Source organism: Ictalurus punctatus, chromosome 15 (genome assembly GCF_001660625.3).
Source record: "Ictalurus punctatus breed USDA103 chromosome 15, Coco_2.0, whole genome shotgun sequence".
Taxonomy (NCBI): Eukaryota; Metazoa; Chordata; class Actinopteri; order Siluriformes; family Ictaluridae; genus Ictalurus; species Ictalurus punctatus.
In genome coordinates, this window is record NC_030430.2 from 10,706,491 (window position 1) to 10,722,557 (window position 16,067).

At 39.7% G+C, this 16,067-nt stretch overlaps 1 protein-coding gene across 3 annotated transcripts; it reads right to left on the reverse strand.

Annotated features, from left to right (window-relative positions):
- Nucleotides 1–816: 816 nt before the first annotated feature.
- Nucleotides 817–14,663, reverse strand: mapre1b (microtubule-associated protein, RP/EB family, member 1b). Of its 3 annotated transcripts, none has more exons than XM_017486281.3 (7): nucleotides 14,543–14,663; nucleotides 10,554–10,677; nucleotides 9,051–9,196; nucleotides 6,743–6,941; nucleotides 5,056–5,162; nucleotides 4,624–4,776; nucleotides 817–3,585 (listed from the first exon to the last, which is right to left on the reverse strand). In XM_017486281.3, the coding sequence occupies exons 2-7, from the start codon at nucleotides 10,672–10,674 to the stop codon at nucleotides 3,535–3,537; spliced, it is 777 nt and encodes a 258-aa protein (XP_017341770.1). In that variant the 5' UTR covers nucleotides 10,675–10,677; nucleotides 14,543–14,663; the 3' UTR covers nucleotides 817–3,534.
- Nucleotides 14,664–16,067: the final 1,404 nt, after the last annotated feature.

Here is a 16,067-nt window from a genome sequence, read left to right on the forward strand (position 1 = left end):
GAAGTAGCAGGATGAATTCTGAAGCATATAGAGCTTTCCCTCTGCTCAGAATCAGTCAAATCCTGCAAAACTGACAAGAAGGCACTTCACAGTACAGATGGATAATGAGCTTCTTAAGGCAAAGACATCAAATGTTCTTAAATGTCCGATAGCTTCAACTCAATCGAGCATTCTTTTCATTTACTGAAGACAAAACTGAAGACAGAAAGACCCACAAACAAGCAGCAACTAAAGGTAAAGGTGTGGCAAAGCATCTCAAGGGAGGAAACTCAGCATTTGGCGATTTCCATGGGTTCCAGACGTCAGGTAGTCATTAAAAAGATTTGCATCCAAGTATTAAAAAGAACCCTAATATTTATGCTTGTTAGTTTACGTTTAACCTTTGAGCTTGTGAAAATGGAGGGACTCCATTTAAAAAGTGGTTGTAATTCCATGCAGTATTTTTGTTAAACCCCTTGAATTTAAAGCTGAAAGTCCACACTTCATTCACATCTCAAGTGCGTTTTTAAATTATTATAATATTTTTTACCGCAGACACCCTTATCCAGAGCAACTTACAATGATCTCAGAGCAGTTTAAGGTTAAGGGCCTTGCTCAAGGGTCCAGCAATGGCAGCTTGGTGGTGCTGGGATTTGAACTCATGACCTTCCCAATCACAAGTCCATCGTCTTAACCACCAAGCTACAACTTCCCTCATGGCTTCATTTCAAATGGCAGTGTACCGAGGCAAAATTACAAAAATTGGCGCTGTCCAAATACTTATGGAGCTGGCAGTGTATAATTCAAAAAGAGCAGAGACGCAATGGAAAGAACAGCTTATCAGTACACACATGTAATACTGTTTTATTTGTAAGAAACTGATGATGGCAAATACAGTTTAAAAAGGAGAAATTCCACACACCCAAGTACACAAAAAAAGAGCTTGGACCAGAGAAGAACATTGTAAAAATAAAAAATTCAAATTAAGCGGGTAAGTACACAAGCCGCAATAAGCTCACAGTGTAGAAGTCATCTCTGTAGATGATCCTGAAGTCCAAAGAACAAAAAGATCAAGATTGAATATTCGGAGAAGAGAGAGCACCACTGCGATTTGGTTACTTTCCATTTTTAAACCTGGATACATTACACAGCATTTTACCATCATACAGCACAAACAAAAGAGGAACATCAGATTGATTATGTAATATATCCCAGAACGTTTTTTATTTTGATTGCTACTTTTATTACAGCACTCTGTTCTTTGGAGTGTCTTTATCAGCGACCCAGGTTCCAAAAACCACTGCACGTTAGCATCTCATGGTGATACCAAGTTTACTTCACTTTTGACCGACACAAAAACAAACAAACCAACAAAAAAAACAAACCTTCAGTGAACGGAACTGTTTATTCGCTGATGTTGAAGGATCAGTCAAGGCATTAGACTAATAACAGTCAGGCAGTGTTGCAAGAGCAAGAACCTTGACAGTGTTGGACATTGGGCATAACAGTGCCAAGAACTAAAGAAGTTGAACATTTCAGTGTATAAAGCCAAAACCCAAATATATTTGAATAACCAGCTAATAAAAGCAGAAGTTCTGTTCCATTACTGCTACATGAGAAGATACAGTAAGCATAGTGATCAACAATCATCAGGAAAAAGTCTCTACGTTATCTAAGCCCTAGTCCAAACAACTGACCAGAAATTAAATTAATGGATGTGATGTGTTGGGATTTCTTTAGATACAACTTAAAAAGTAAGAATTACATACTACAGGAGGTGCAATGTTCTGCTTGTTTTTTTTCTTCTTACACTAGCAGAAGTGGCCTCTTCTTATTGCCCAACTGGAATGTAATGTAATCTACAATTTGGGTTTAAAAAAAAAAAAAAAAAAAAAAAGCATTTTAAAAATCGATCACAATATTTTTGTAGATATACCATTCTACATAAACATTAACGTATTTGAAAATACACTACAAGGCCAAAAGTATATGGACACCTGACCGTCACACCCATATGTGAGCCTTCCCCAAACTCAACCCCACTGAACATATATCTGATGAACTGGAATGCCGACCGTGCGCCAGGTCTCCTCGCACATCAGTGCCTGATCTCATTAATACTGTTGTGGCTGAATGGGCTAATCCCCACAGACACGCTCCAAAGCCTACTGGAAAGCCTTTCCAGAACATTGGAGGTTACTAAAATAGCAAAAATGGGATGTTCAAAAAGCACATATTGCTGTGATGGAACTTGTGAACTTTTGGCCTTATAGATGAATCCTAGTAACCTACTACCTTCCATGCACAATTTGTTGGGGAGAAAAGGAAGACTGAACGTCTGCACCTGAAAGCCTTACAGTTATTTCAGAACCAAAAACATCAATGAAAAAAATAAGCAAATGTTCAAACATTTCTTTAATTTGATTTAAACACTTGCCAATACAGAATGCGAGTTCTACCAAGGCAGAGATTAAAAGGTGTGAAATGGTAAAATGACATTAAATATTAAGTAGTAAAAAAAAATTAAAAAAATCTATGCACCCCAAGTGCAAAAATGTGGAATATGTCTTGCTATTTCTTAATTTGGCCTGAATCCACCGCTGTAGCGGACAATGAATTAAGAATGATTATTTTTTTCTCCACAAACAAATCAAATATTAAGAATGATTATGTCGCAGAGGATGTTTTTTTTTTTTTTTTTTGCAACTATGCTGATATCACAGTTAGAAAAAACATCCCAAACGACCACCGAGAAAGTTTACGATCACAATCGTGGCAGTTTGCGGCCGATTTTGGAACGATCATAAACGAAATCAACCCTCTTTGCTGCAAAAAACGTACTTCCTAGACCATGAGAAAATTATTCTGACACACAAAGACGAACACAGACATCAGACTGGTCTCCCTCCACTCAGTCTATAAGGCACAGTCACAGGATCAAAGCTGGAGAAAAGGTGACTGCTACAAGCCTTTCACAAAAATAATCGCATAGGAATAAAAAGCAATGTAAACTGATGTGGATTTTTTTTGTTTGTTTTTTTAAAAGGATTTTTCACTAATTCACATCTGAACCCAAGGCAAAAACTAAGATTTTGTGAAGGAAGTACATTTTTAAATATAAAAAAAAATCATTAGTATAGCATTATTATGATGACGTACATGCCACCCATTGTGTGAGGGAAAGAGGACATCCCCTTTATTCACACCCTGGCAAAAAGAAAACGGTCAAAGATGAATATCTAACAATGAAAAAATTTGCAAGTTCCACTGAAGTTGCAGGAACGTTACGCGATACTGAATTTTTAGAGACGAAATGCTCCAACTCTCCTGAACCCAGCGAGATCAGCTGAGCGGCCGCGTTGTGCTCTTCTCTAAGAAGGCATCAGAGGAGGTTCTTCTAATGTAGCTACTTTAACTCTGTATGCATCCCAAATTACTTTCCATACAGTGTTCATTGAGTCCAAAATGCGTAACGTTGATCTGAGACAGCAGGAGGGCGTGAATGTGTAGAGATGAGGGAGGAGACAAGGACACAGCTGGATCTAGTAATAGGCATTAGAACTCCTCCTGGTCCTCTGCTTCAGCATCTGGTATGACAAAGCCCTCCTACAGGAGAGACAGAAGAGACACTGTCATGGAACGGAATGATTCTCTTAAACTACACTATGTTTAGAATTTCAACGTGCTACATACATTAGGTAATGTTTAGCTTAAAAAAAAACACCGCCGATTTGGACGGGGAAATGAAATGTCTTCGTTTTTGATGTGCTTTTCGTCCCTTCGTCAAATTATTTATGAGAAATCTATTCGCTTTACAGTGCTATCCATCTGTCTCAGAAGATATTAAATTACCATTTCAATACAAGAACTAAAGAAAACTAAAACTTAGGCCGCCCAATTGCAGCTCAGCTAAATTAAGCTCTTAGGACAGAAACAAATAAATAAATAAAATCTATCACGTTTAAAACAGGTCAATATTTAGAACTATATACACATTTATTGGTACTATATCCACATGAAAGGCTCTCCCATGTTCTAAATCCCATGCCTCACCCACCACTTTCTCCCTCCAATTTGGTCATTTGCTAATTCCCACCCATTAGTTGACGCTCGCATAACATTTCCCCTGAGACACACGAAGCCAGCCTCCCCATCTTACTGAATAGCTGCATCATCAAATGCTGTGTCAGTGCTGTGTAAAACACTTGCCCTCTTCCGCACACGTGAGCTCACAGACATCGACAGGGGAGAGAGAGCAAGGCCAATTTTGCCCTGTAACATTGTCTGAATTCAAACTTGTGATCTCCTGATGGTAGGGTGAACATCTTTACGTTGCCCAATTTTACTTCGGATGCAAAATCAGTACCACGCTGTGACCGGTTCTCCAAATGAAAACATTTTACAGATCTATGGTAGTCCCAAGAAGAAACTTGCAGGACAAGGCCAAAGACACAGAATAAGAGTCAAACGGTTAGCGTAGACCTTACTAGCTTGGAGGTGTTCGAAATTCGAGCCTTTAGAAAATGTAGTGTAACTTTAAATTCATTGGTCAGCTCATATCGGTTTACGATGTAGCTACTATAAATACACACAGAGCCACAGCTGTGAATGTATTAGTGTCAACAAATTCTGCTCTCTACTCACATCTGTGGCATAGAGAATATCCACAATCCTCTGCAGGGTGGGGTCTCCCTCACTCTCCTTCTCCTGACAGATCAGCTCAATGTTCCTCAATTTACCAAAGTAAAAGTCTCGCTCCTTCTCCATGTCCTGGATCGTGGACTTCAGAATATTCACCTGAGAAAGGGGAGACATGGATATTATGCATTTAAATGAAAAGGGGGAAAAAAAAGTCTCTCCTTTGGTAGAAAAGAACACATACATGTAGTGAGTATCAATATTTGAGAATAAAAAAAAAGCTGTATGTTTTCTTGTATGTTGTGTCTTGGGTTGTGTGCATTACTATTATTATTATTACTACTACTACAAACCACTCCAGTAATATAGGGCTTTCGAGAAGCTACATATATAAATGAAATGTATTATTTTTACTCTAGCATCAATACTTAAAAACACCTCTTGTATAAGCTCCGCCCTTTCGTCGTCACCACCGGCCCCTGGCCTCCGTGCGGAACTAGGAGTCATCTTGGGTGCTACCTTGGCAACAGCTGCTCTTTGCGGCGCTGAAATAAACAAAGCAACAGTTATAGAAATGACAGATATTTGAGGTTTTTAGGGAAGACCAAGAACAAAAATTCCATCTGCGTGTGTGTCAGGTAAAATATCAGAAAATGTAAAACGTCAGACGCAATATGAGAAAAATGCATGATATTTGTGAAAGCTGTCAGCTAACACTACTATTCACCACATAATGCAAAAACACTGTCCATTACACAGTCTTTCCCTAAGGTGCACCCTCACTGTTTCAGTATGATCAGCTGAGATATATATTTTATATATATATATATATATATATAAATATATATATATATATATATATATATATATATATATATATATATATATATATATATATATATATATATATATATATATATATATATATATATTTATATATATATATATTTATATATATATATATATATATATATATATATAAATATATATATAAATATATAAATATATATATATATATATATATATATATATATATATATATATATATATATATATATATATATATATAAATATATATATATATATATATAAATATATATATATAAATATATATATATATATATATATATAAATATATATATATATATATATATATATATATATATATATATATATATATATATATATATATATATAAATAATAGCCTATAAATAGCCGGATGAAAGTTCAGTACATCTGGTGGGAATTCATATTTCAGTTATTGCTTTACATCCGTGTAGGTTCTGACAGATTGAATTGATGAAGTATGCACTATGGGCAGGGCAAGCCATTTAAACACAATTCATTATGGCAAAGACATTTAAAGAAAACTAAATAAACATGTACCTATTTCTGGTTAACTAGTTTCAGACTGTATTTAATCAAAAGAAAAAGTCAGTTTGTTAATCAGAACCTCAGAAAAATACTAGTTTAAAAAAAAACGCACAATACTACAGGTCATGATCACACGTGATAATTATCATTATTATACACTCATGATAAATCCAGTGACCCTTCACTGTACATTTCCACCAAGCGCAAACTGTACTGACTTTAACTATAAGAATTGTACTTGGGGAACTTTTTCATATTTACAAGCATCATGAAGTTTGCTATGACATTTGCTATGGCTATATTTCCGTAAGTAACGCATCAGATACTATGAAAACATGCAACAAATTTATTTCTGATGCAGTGAAAATCTTTATCTATATGATTTATACTATTTTTACAATTATAGTAGCTGGTTGTGTTATCTTTTTAGAAGTGTAACCGTTTTCTGTAAAAAGACGAATAAAGAGTTTATATTTAGAAAAAGAATGGCAAAACAAACAAACAAACAAACAAAAAAAACACCACCCTCAACATCTATTATCAATACATCTACAGCACACATTAGAAACAGTCAGCAGAAAACACCAAGGTGTGGTAAGACACTGTGAGCAAGCTCTGCAGAGTTTCATGAAAATACTTGTAAAAGTTAACAGACGAAACCTTGACCTGTTGCGTATGAGAAAGGAAGGAACTCATTGGGCTGCTGCTTTACAAGTCACAGCATGTTAAAACTCATCCAAATCAACCAACCTGCGTTCAGGATCTTTTTGGGCTTGTTGAGAGCAGGCATGACTGGGTTGGGCACAGGCATTGTGTCCTGCCCTTGGCGTGCCTCCACCGGGTCGTAGTCTTTCCCGTCGTAGTTGGCATCAAAAAACTTCTTAAACCACTGCACGAACTCAAAGTTGTCCTGGAACTTGCCCTTTATCAACTTGTCGACAGGGATGATCTAAAGCAGGGAGGAGATTATTAAACAGTAAACTGACCATGATGCTATGGAATAACGCTAGGGAACAAATTCTGAAGGCGGACGAGTGAAGTGAGAATAACGGACATGCGAATAACGGTTGAGGACATGCGCACTGCACAGCGGCTTAACTTTTATCTGAGGCACAGATAAAGCGCAGACACTTATCTGATCTCTCAGGAAAATTACACATACATTCTTCCTCCACAAAGATGAACCTAGCAACTAAATCTCTAACTGCCGATGCTATAAACAAATACGAGACTGTTTGTTTAGTAATCCACACACATGCGGGTCAATCAGCATAGTGCAGCTATAGCAGGTGTGTATATTTTTTTATATACAGTATCTCACAAAAGTGAGTACACCCCTCACATTTTTGTAAATATTTGATTATATCTTTTCATGTGACAACATTGAAGAAATGACACTGTGCTACAATGTAAAGTAGTGAGTGTACAGCTTGTATAACAGTGTAAATCTGCTGTTCCCTCAAAATAACTCAACACACAGCCATTAATGTCTAAACCGCTGGCAACAAAAGTGAGTACACCCCTAAGTGAAAATGTCCAAATTGGGCCCAAAGTGTAAATATTTTGTGTGGCCACCATTATTTTCCAGCACTGCCTTAACCCTCTTGGGCATGGAGTTCACCAGAGCTTCACAGGTTGCCACTGGAGTCCTCTTCCACACCTCCATGACGACATCATGGAGCTGGTGGATGTTAGAGACCTTGTACTTCTCCACCTTCCATTTGAGGATGCCCCACAGATGTTCAATAGGGTTTAGGTCTGGAGACATGCTTGGCCAGTCCAACACCTTCACCCTCAGCTTCTTTAGCAAGGCAGTGGTCGTCTTGAAAGTGTGTTTGGATTCGTTATCATGCTTCTCAGAAGGGAGGGGATCATGCTCTGCTTCAGTACGTCACAGTACATGTTGGCATTCATGGTTCCCTCAATGAACTGTAGCTCCCCAGTGCCGGCAGCACTCATGCAGCCCCAGACCATGACACTCCCACCACCATGCTTGACTGTAGGCAAGACACACTTGTCTTTGTACTCCTCATCTGGTTGCCTCCACACACGCTTGACACCACCTGAACCAAATAAGTTTATCTTGGTCTCATCAGACCACAGGATATGGTTCCAGTATTCCAAGTAGTCTGCTTGTCTTCAGCAAACTGTTTGCGGGCTTTCTTTTGCATCATCTTTAGAAGAGTCTTCCTTCTGGAACGACAGCTATGCAGACCAATTTGATGCAGTGTGCGGTGTATGGCCTGAGCACTGACAGGCTGACCCCCCACCCCTTCAACCTCTGCAGCAATGCTGGCAGCACTCATACGTCTATTTCCCAAAGACAACTTCTGGATATGATGCTGAGCACGTGCACTCAACTTCTTTGGTTGACCATGGCGAGGCCTGTTCTGAGTGGAACCTGTCCTGTTAAACCGCTGTATGGTCTTGGCCACCATGCAGCAGCTCAGTGTCAGGGTCTTGGCAATCTTCTTATAGCCTAGGCCATCTTCATGTAGAGCAACAATTCTTTTTTTCATTTGCTCAGAGAGTTCTTTGTCATGAGGTGCCATGTTGAACTTCCAGTGACCAGTACAAGGGAGTGTGAGAGCGATGACACCAAATTTAACACACCTGCTCCCCATTCGCACCTGAGACCTAATTGGGCCCAATTTGGACATTTTCACTTAGGGGTGTACTCACTTCTGTCGCCAGCGGTTTAGACATTAATGGCTGTGTGTTGAGTTATTTTGAGGGGACAGCAAATCTACACTGTTACACAAGCTGTACACTCACTACTTTACATTGTAGCACAATGTCATTTCTTCAGTGTGGTCACATGAAAAGATATAATCAAATATTTACAAAAATGTGAGTGTACTCACTTTTGTGAGATACTGTATATTTATATATATTTATATATATATATATATATATATATATATATATATATATATATATATATATATATATATATATATATATATATATATATATATATACACACACACACACACATACACACACACACGCGCAAGATATGTAGAGTACAAACTGGGGATCACTGAAGGCTACTCACTTTGTCAACACCCATTCTCTTGAATCCAGCTTGCAAGATCTTAAAATTGTGAATGTATTCATGCTCTAACTTCGCTGAAAATTTGACTTTCTTCAACGGCACACAGCCAGGAAAGAGCATGTCCATAAACTGACAGTAGGCAGCACCTGTGTGTGTAGGGGGGAATAATTAAGACATTAAAACAATTTTATGCTTAAACTGAAAAAGCGATGCTCTAGATATACGCAATAAACATCTACTGACAAGATAAGGACGAGTATGCTTCAGGAGACATGAGAAAAATTCCCTGCTATTCAGGATACTACACAGGCTACTTTTCTAACAGCGACTAGCACACTGCAACAATTACTCTTAAAATATTCATTTATATTATTTGAATAAGTAGGCACTGAATGTTTTTCTGTATACATAACATGATCAAGCAGCTCATTGTTCTAATATTATACCCTCGCCGCCCACTTTAATAGGAGCACCTGTACACAAGCTCATGTATGCAGTCGTCTGATCAGCCAATCATGTGGCAGCTGTGCAATGCATAAAAATCAAGTCAAGAGCTTCAGTTAATCTTCACATCAAAATGGGACATAAGATTGTTCACAGATGAGCTGCTTTGAGTATTTCAGAAACTGCTCATCTCCTGAGATTTACACACACACACACACACACACACACACAAGTCTCTACAGTTTAAGCAGAATGGTGTGAAACACTAAAAACATCAAGTGATCAATAGTTCTGTGGGTGGAAAACAGCCAGGAAAGCCATAGTAACTCATGTAATCGCCCTTTACAACCACGGTGAGCAGAAAAGCATCTCAGAATGCAGAAAACATTGAACCTTCAGGAGGATGGGATGCTACAACAGGAGACGGCCACATCAGGTTCCACTCCTGTCAACCAAGAACAAGAATCTGAGGCAATCATGCACAGACTCACACAAACTGCACAGTTGAAGATTAGGGAAAAAAAGAAAAAGAAAATCACCTGGTCTTTTTCCAGTCTTCAACTGTCCAGTTTGGGTGAATCAGTTTCTTGTTCTTGGTTGACAGGAGTGGAACCTGATGTGGCCGTCTCCTGTTTTAGCATCCCATCCTCTTCAAGGTTCAATGTTTTCTGCGTTCTGAGATGCTTTTCTGCTCACCGTGGTTGTAAAGGGCGATTACATGAGTTACTACGTCCTTCCTGGCTGCTTAAACCAGTCTGGCCATTTTCCTCTGACCTCTCTCATCAAGCAGGCGTTTCCACCCACAGGACTGTCGCTCGCGCAATGTTTTATGTGTTTTGCACCATTCTGCTTAAACTCTAAAGACTGATGTGTGGGAAATTCCCAAGAGAGTTCAGTAGTTTCAGAAGTAATCAAACAGCTCATCTGGTACCCACAACCATGCCACGGTTAAAGTCACAGAGATCAAATTTCCCCCTATTCTGATGTCTGACGTGAACATTAACTGAAGCTCTTGACCTGTACCCGCAGGATTTTATGCACTGTTCAGGTGTACCTCACCTGAACATAGCAGCTCGATCTTTGTGAGGTTCATCTGTAAAGACTCGTTGATCCATGCGAGCATGTCATGGCGACTCAGGTTGTCGCTCGTCACTGAAGTGGAGTACACATTTACAGCCATGTCCTAGAATTAGACAGGGGCGCAGAAACATTACATTAAACAAACCAGTAATATCTAATCAGTACATGATGGCAAGCTGGAAACATAACAGTGCGAATGGGAGTAAAAAACAGGGGTAGCTGAATCACTTCCTGGGACTCAGGAGGTGTGGCCCGAAGTTTAAAGGTCGCACTGTTGTGATTCAGACTGGAACATTTGAATTCAATTACTCGTTTATTTGATTTCTATATACTTGGTACAGACTCGTGACTTTTGAGGCGAGAGCAGAAAACCGGACGCTGAGTGGTAACTCTGTGGTTACTGTGCTACAGGTCATAAGCTCGTGAGTTTCAGCACCACTCCTGGGCCTTTTAAGTAGCAACAAAATAGCATGAGAGATGCAATTTGATTCTGTATGTTGACGTATTTCCTTTTAAAACAGGAAGTCGGGGGGGCACCCCACCTCCTACTGAATCGAAACAACAACGTAGCAATCTGGATAAATAAGAGGTCACAAGTCGTGTAGGATTACTCTCTGCCGATTTACGTGTTCAGCATCCTAGAGCACAGACGTTCAGCCACCGCAAGTCGGTCCAAGGCCGTGGCTTGTTTGTTTCCCGCAGCAGTGACAGCATTAGGCTCCCCACAGGAGAGAGGGGTAGAAAGACTGCCATTTAATACAAGGCAATATAATAAAACTGTATAGAGAAACAAGATTTTTGCACAACACACTCTCTCTCTCACACACAAAACAGACAAAGAACCTTGCCTTACTGTGTTCAAATGCTTGCTCGCTGTTTCCTGCGCACCCATTATCTGTATCACAACATACAGACCTTTTCAGTTCGTGCAGCCAGCAACGGTTGCACACGCTTGAGCAGAGATCGTGATTTTGGAAATGAGTACAGGCGTGCATAGCTTGAGATTGCTCGAAAGGAGAATAACATGAACGACGCTGCATGACCTCAACTACACCGACGACTCATGTTGGAGCCTTATTAGATGCTGCTGTACAGTGATTTGTCCTGCCCAAGTTATTTAAAGTCCCCGGGGAAGTGCCTTGAAAAGCACAGCACTATTCGATGCGTTACCACATGCGTAATTTCCACTGAAACAGCGAGTCAGGGCGGGACACATTGAATGGCTCCACACAGTTTTTTAAAAATCGTCAATTGCCGAACAACGGCAACTTCGACAAGGTGAATTTAAGAACATCAGGGGCGGGACACTTCAGATTCTAGAGAAGCATTTGATTGGATAGAAAATCTGATGAGAAGCTGACATGCAGAATGATGTCATCAAAACTGTTGATCCCGTTTGATGGTAGAGAAAGACTGTAAATTTTGAACACATATCTTCTAAATGCGAATTTTGTCATTGTTTTGGAGCAACACTAGCTTACAGCAGTCCATAGGACTTTGTGGAGTTTTTTTTGTGATAGTTGTGGCCAAAAGTGCTCGATTTTGCTGAGGCTATATATATTTAAAAAAAAATTATTTGCGATGCAACTGTTTTTTTGTGCTTTTTGCAGAAAACTTCTTGAATTGGCAAAATTTTAGTCGCACAAAATTGGTGTCTTTCGCAGTGATGTTTGTTGGTAAATAAGACTTTGTAGCTGTTCTCATGTTTGATGCCCATGAATCGAAGAGGGCTTTGATTGAATGCGCGTTGTGATGGTGTCACATGACAAGTCTTGCCGCAAATCTACGGAAACTCTGCTGTGATTTTGACGAATACTGCGGCGATCGCTTGACTGTTACAACTGCAAAACCCTGGAGGGACTGCTATCAATAACCCTAAGGCTAACAATCATAGGAAAACCCACAAAATTTCAAATTTGATTTCATAGGGACTTTAAAAAAGCAGGAGAAATGTGTTTTAGAGAATATTTGCTTGGATGAAAATTGGACAAGTACACAACTTTTTTGCATCGCTTCCCTGGAAATTATAACAGTAATTTGTAAATTTTATTTATTTATTACAAATATCTACAAAAACCGACATACTGACCTATTTTTGTCTAGAGCAGCTAGAGAGTAGTACAAAAAACCCTAAAACAAATTTCATGGGGGTTTCTTGGGGACCATGACCTTAACCTTCATCTGCTCAGATGAATTATGAGTGGCTTTGGATAAAAACATGTCTAACAATCAGTACGTTTACATGGACAACAATAATTCGACAATGTGACTAAAACAGGAATACTCCACATCTTAATTAGATTTGTGTTTACTTCGAGTATGACTTTAGCCAGATTAAGGTCATCGATAATCACTGTTTACATGCTAGTTTCTTAATCGGGTTAATATTGGATTAGTGTTATCCATGTAAACATACCCACTGTTAAGGTTGTGTGGGAGTTTTCACCGCATTTTGCGACAGGACACGCTCACACACGGCAGTGTTCAACCGTTTGACGGCAAACGAGAGAGCACAGCTGCGTCCGAAATCGCGTACTTACCTACTATATAGTAGAAGAAATACATGTACTTCGGTAAATATGCGGTTTGGGACCCAGCCCACAGCTTCAAGCAGTCGTCTATTTGCACGTATAGCATGACAAATAATTAAGTGCACTTGAAGCTTTCGTAAAATTAAAAATTAAATACAGAACTGTATACGGGACCATAACGAAGACCGACTGTATGTCGATACGTGAAATTCTGGAGGGATGTCGAACGGCGTGGCGTGGGGACGTAATGACGTGTGTAATCGCTCTATGTTCTAGAACACGTAAAACGGGAACATTAAAGGAATATTCTAAAAGCAACTCATCTAATATTATCTTATGCAGAATAAGGTCAATAATTAGATTACTGCAGTCCACGTACACGTACTGAGTGAGGGTGTGGAACAGAAGCCAGGCCGCTGATTACTCCTGCACTGTGGGCCACAGAGTACTCTGGCTTCCTCACAGTTAAGGATCAGCTCAGAATACGGTACTCAGAGTACTGTACTGGTCACTAGCACGCACTTCATGTCGCGATGCTTTTTGTTCCTCCTCATATTTATTACGGGTGTAGATGTGTACGCTATCGTTTCTTGTTTCCCTGCAGCACAATCACACCGACGTGATATAGCAGGACCTAACGCTATATATATTCAGACATGACTGAACATAATCACGCTTATCGGCAAATTAACCAGTTATGGCGAAATAATTGACTAAATTTCATTATAAATTGCGCTGTAATTCAGCGCTTTGTCGACCGAAGAGCCGACACATCTTCCGACCCCGAGAAAGGGAAGTAACGTTAGCAACGAGCCTAGCAAAGCCGGCTAATACATAGCTGGCTAACTGAACAGACCAGCTAGCTAGCTAATCCTGAGTAAATAACGGGGCTACCGGTTAGCGATATATACTGTTTCGCTCAAGTATCGTACAGTAAGACAAGCTAACTAAACTGATTAAACGGCAATAGGCAAGATTTACGATGATTATTTATTAAAAAAGGGGGGCGTATTTAGTTAGCTAATATAATTCATGCGCGCTTACTATTCGGACTCCGTATAAACGCTTTGTCTCATTCCACCGAGCCGCTAGCAATCTCACAACTTCCTACACCGAGCCGTCTACATTTACACTCACGCATTCTCTCCCGTTCTTCCACGCGCGAGAACATGTGTGTTCTTTAAAAACAGCTTTTATAATCATTTAAAACGCATGTCTGACTAATAAGCCGAGCTCATTTGAAACGTAGTGCTGTATTTATTACCTCCTCTTTGCCGGCGCTCCCTTTTCTGTGAATTTGCGTCGGTTTGTTCAGACAGATGTTGACGTCATGGCGTAACAGTGTGAACCGGAAGTAAAGTGGGAAGAAGGTCGCATGGGGGACTGCGCGCGTGCCAAATGAAAAGACTTTGGCTGCGTCCGAAACCACATACTTACCTACTATATCGAAGGCGAAAAGCAGTACGCCAGAGGGGTAGTATGTCCGAATTCCAAGTCTGCGAGAAATACCCGGATGGTGTACTGCTTCCGTTAAGATTTTGCAGTACGCAACCGACGCATACTACGCGAGTCAAACAATCCCATGATGCAACGGGACGGGTGCGGATGAGCTCAGGATAGAAAGAAAAGAAGAAAACGCGGAAGACATTGTCGGCTCTTTTTTAAGTGTTAAACCTTGGTTAAATATGACTTGTTTAACAATACCCGAATAAATTGTTAACTTATTTAAGATTTTAGTGTTTGTGATGACGTTGAAGGTCACATGATAATGCTCATACGGCGGATGTAGTATGTGCGGGATTGTAGTCATAACACACACATACTGATTAGTACGTACTACCATAGTATGCGATTTCGGACGTAGTACCTTGTAACGAGCCCCGAGGACTCAAACGGGCTCTGTGGATCTCCTAAATACCCTCACTTCCTAAAAACAGTTTATGCTCAAGTTTCACACTTGCTTCAGTTGATAGTCTCACCTGGATACCGTAGACTTTTACCTAAGAAATGCTGCTGTAATCATAAATACTATGATGCTCATACTGTAGCCTACTGAACATCCTTTCAGCACACTCAGTACTGTTTGACATTATAGATAGACAATACTTTTTTTTTATTATTATTATTTTTTTTTACAATAAACCTGGCGTCACTCAGAACAGTTCCCCTTTGAATGTAGTTCCGCTGAAGGGTTCCTTATGCCGTCTCAGGGAGTTTTTCCTTGCCACTGGTGCCTCTGGACACCTGACCATCACACCCAAGCTCCAAGCTATTGCCACAAAGTTGGAAGCACACAACTGTCTAGAATGTCTTTGTATTCTGTAGCATTAAGATTTCCCTTCACTGGAGCTAAGGGGTCCAAACCTGTTCCAGCATGACAATGCCCCTGTGCACAAAGCGAGGTCCACGAAGATATAGTTTGCCAAGGTTGGAGTGGAAGACCTTGACTGACCTGCACAGAACAGAGCTCAACCCTACTGAAAATATTTGGGATGAATTGGAACATGGACTGCACCCCAGACCTCCTTTCCTGAAATCAGTGCCCGACCACGCTAATACATTTGTGGCTGAATGAGCACAAATCCCCATAGACACACTCCAAAATCGAGTGCAAATCCTTCTCAGAGGAGTGGAGGTTATAATAACAGCAAAGGGAGACTAATCTGGAATGGGATGTTCAAAAAGCACATATGGGTGTGAATACGTTTGGCTATAGAGAATATATAAATTTATACATACACACAGTGGTCACTTTATTAGTTACACCTTTTACAAACACATATCAGTCATTTACTTTTAGTCTGCATGTAGGCTACGTGCACTAGATATCCAATTATAAGTATACTATGTTACAGTTTGTAAGCCTCCTCTATCTCATCCATCAGCAGGAATGGACCACCGTAGGACCATTATTTGGGTGGTGGACCATTCTCAGCACAGCAGCAGAAACACTGGCATGGTA

Excerpts from the sequence above, each read along its gene's own strand:
- mapre1b (XM_017486281.3), bottom strand. The coding sequence starts at position 10,674 with ATGGCTGTAAATGTGTACTCCACTTCAGTGACGAGCGACAACCTGAGT. Across the intron at positions 5,163-6,742 it reads CAAAAAGATCCTGAACGCAG|CGCCGCAAAGAGCAGCTGTT; the intron begins GTTGGTTGATTT and ends TGTTTATTTCAG. Across the intron at positions 4,777-5,055 it reads GGGCGGAGCTTATACAAGAG|GTGAATATTCTGAAGTCCAC; the intron begins GTGTTTTTAAGT and ends CCCCTTTCTCAG.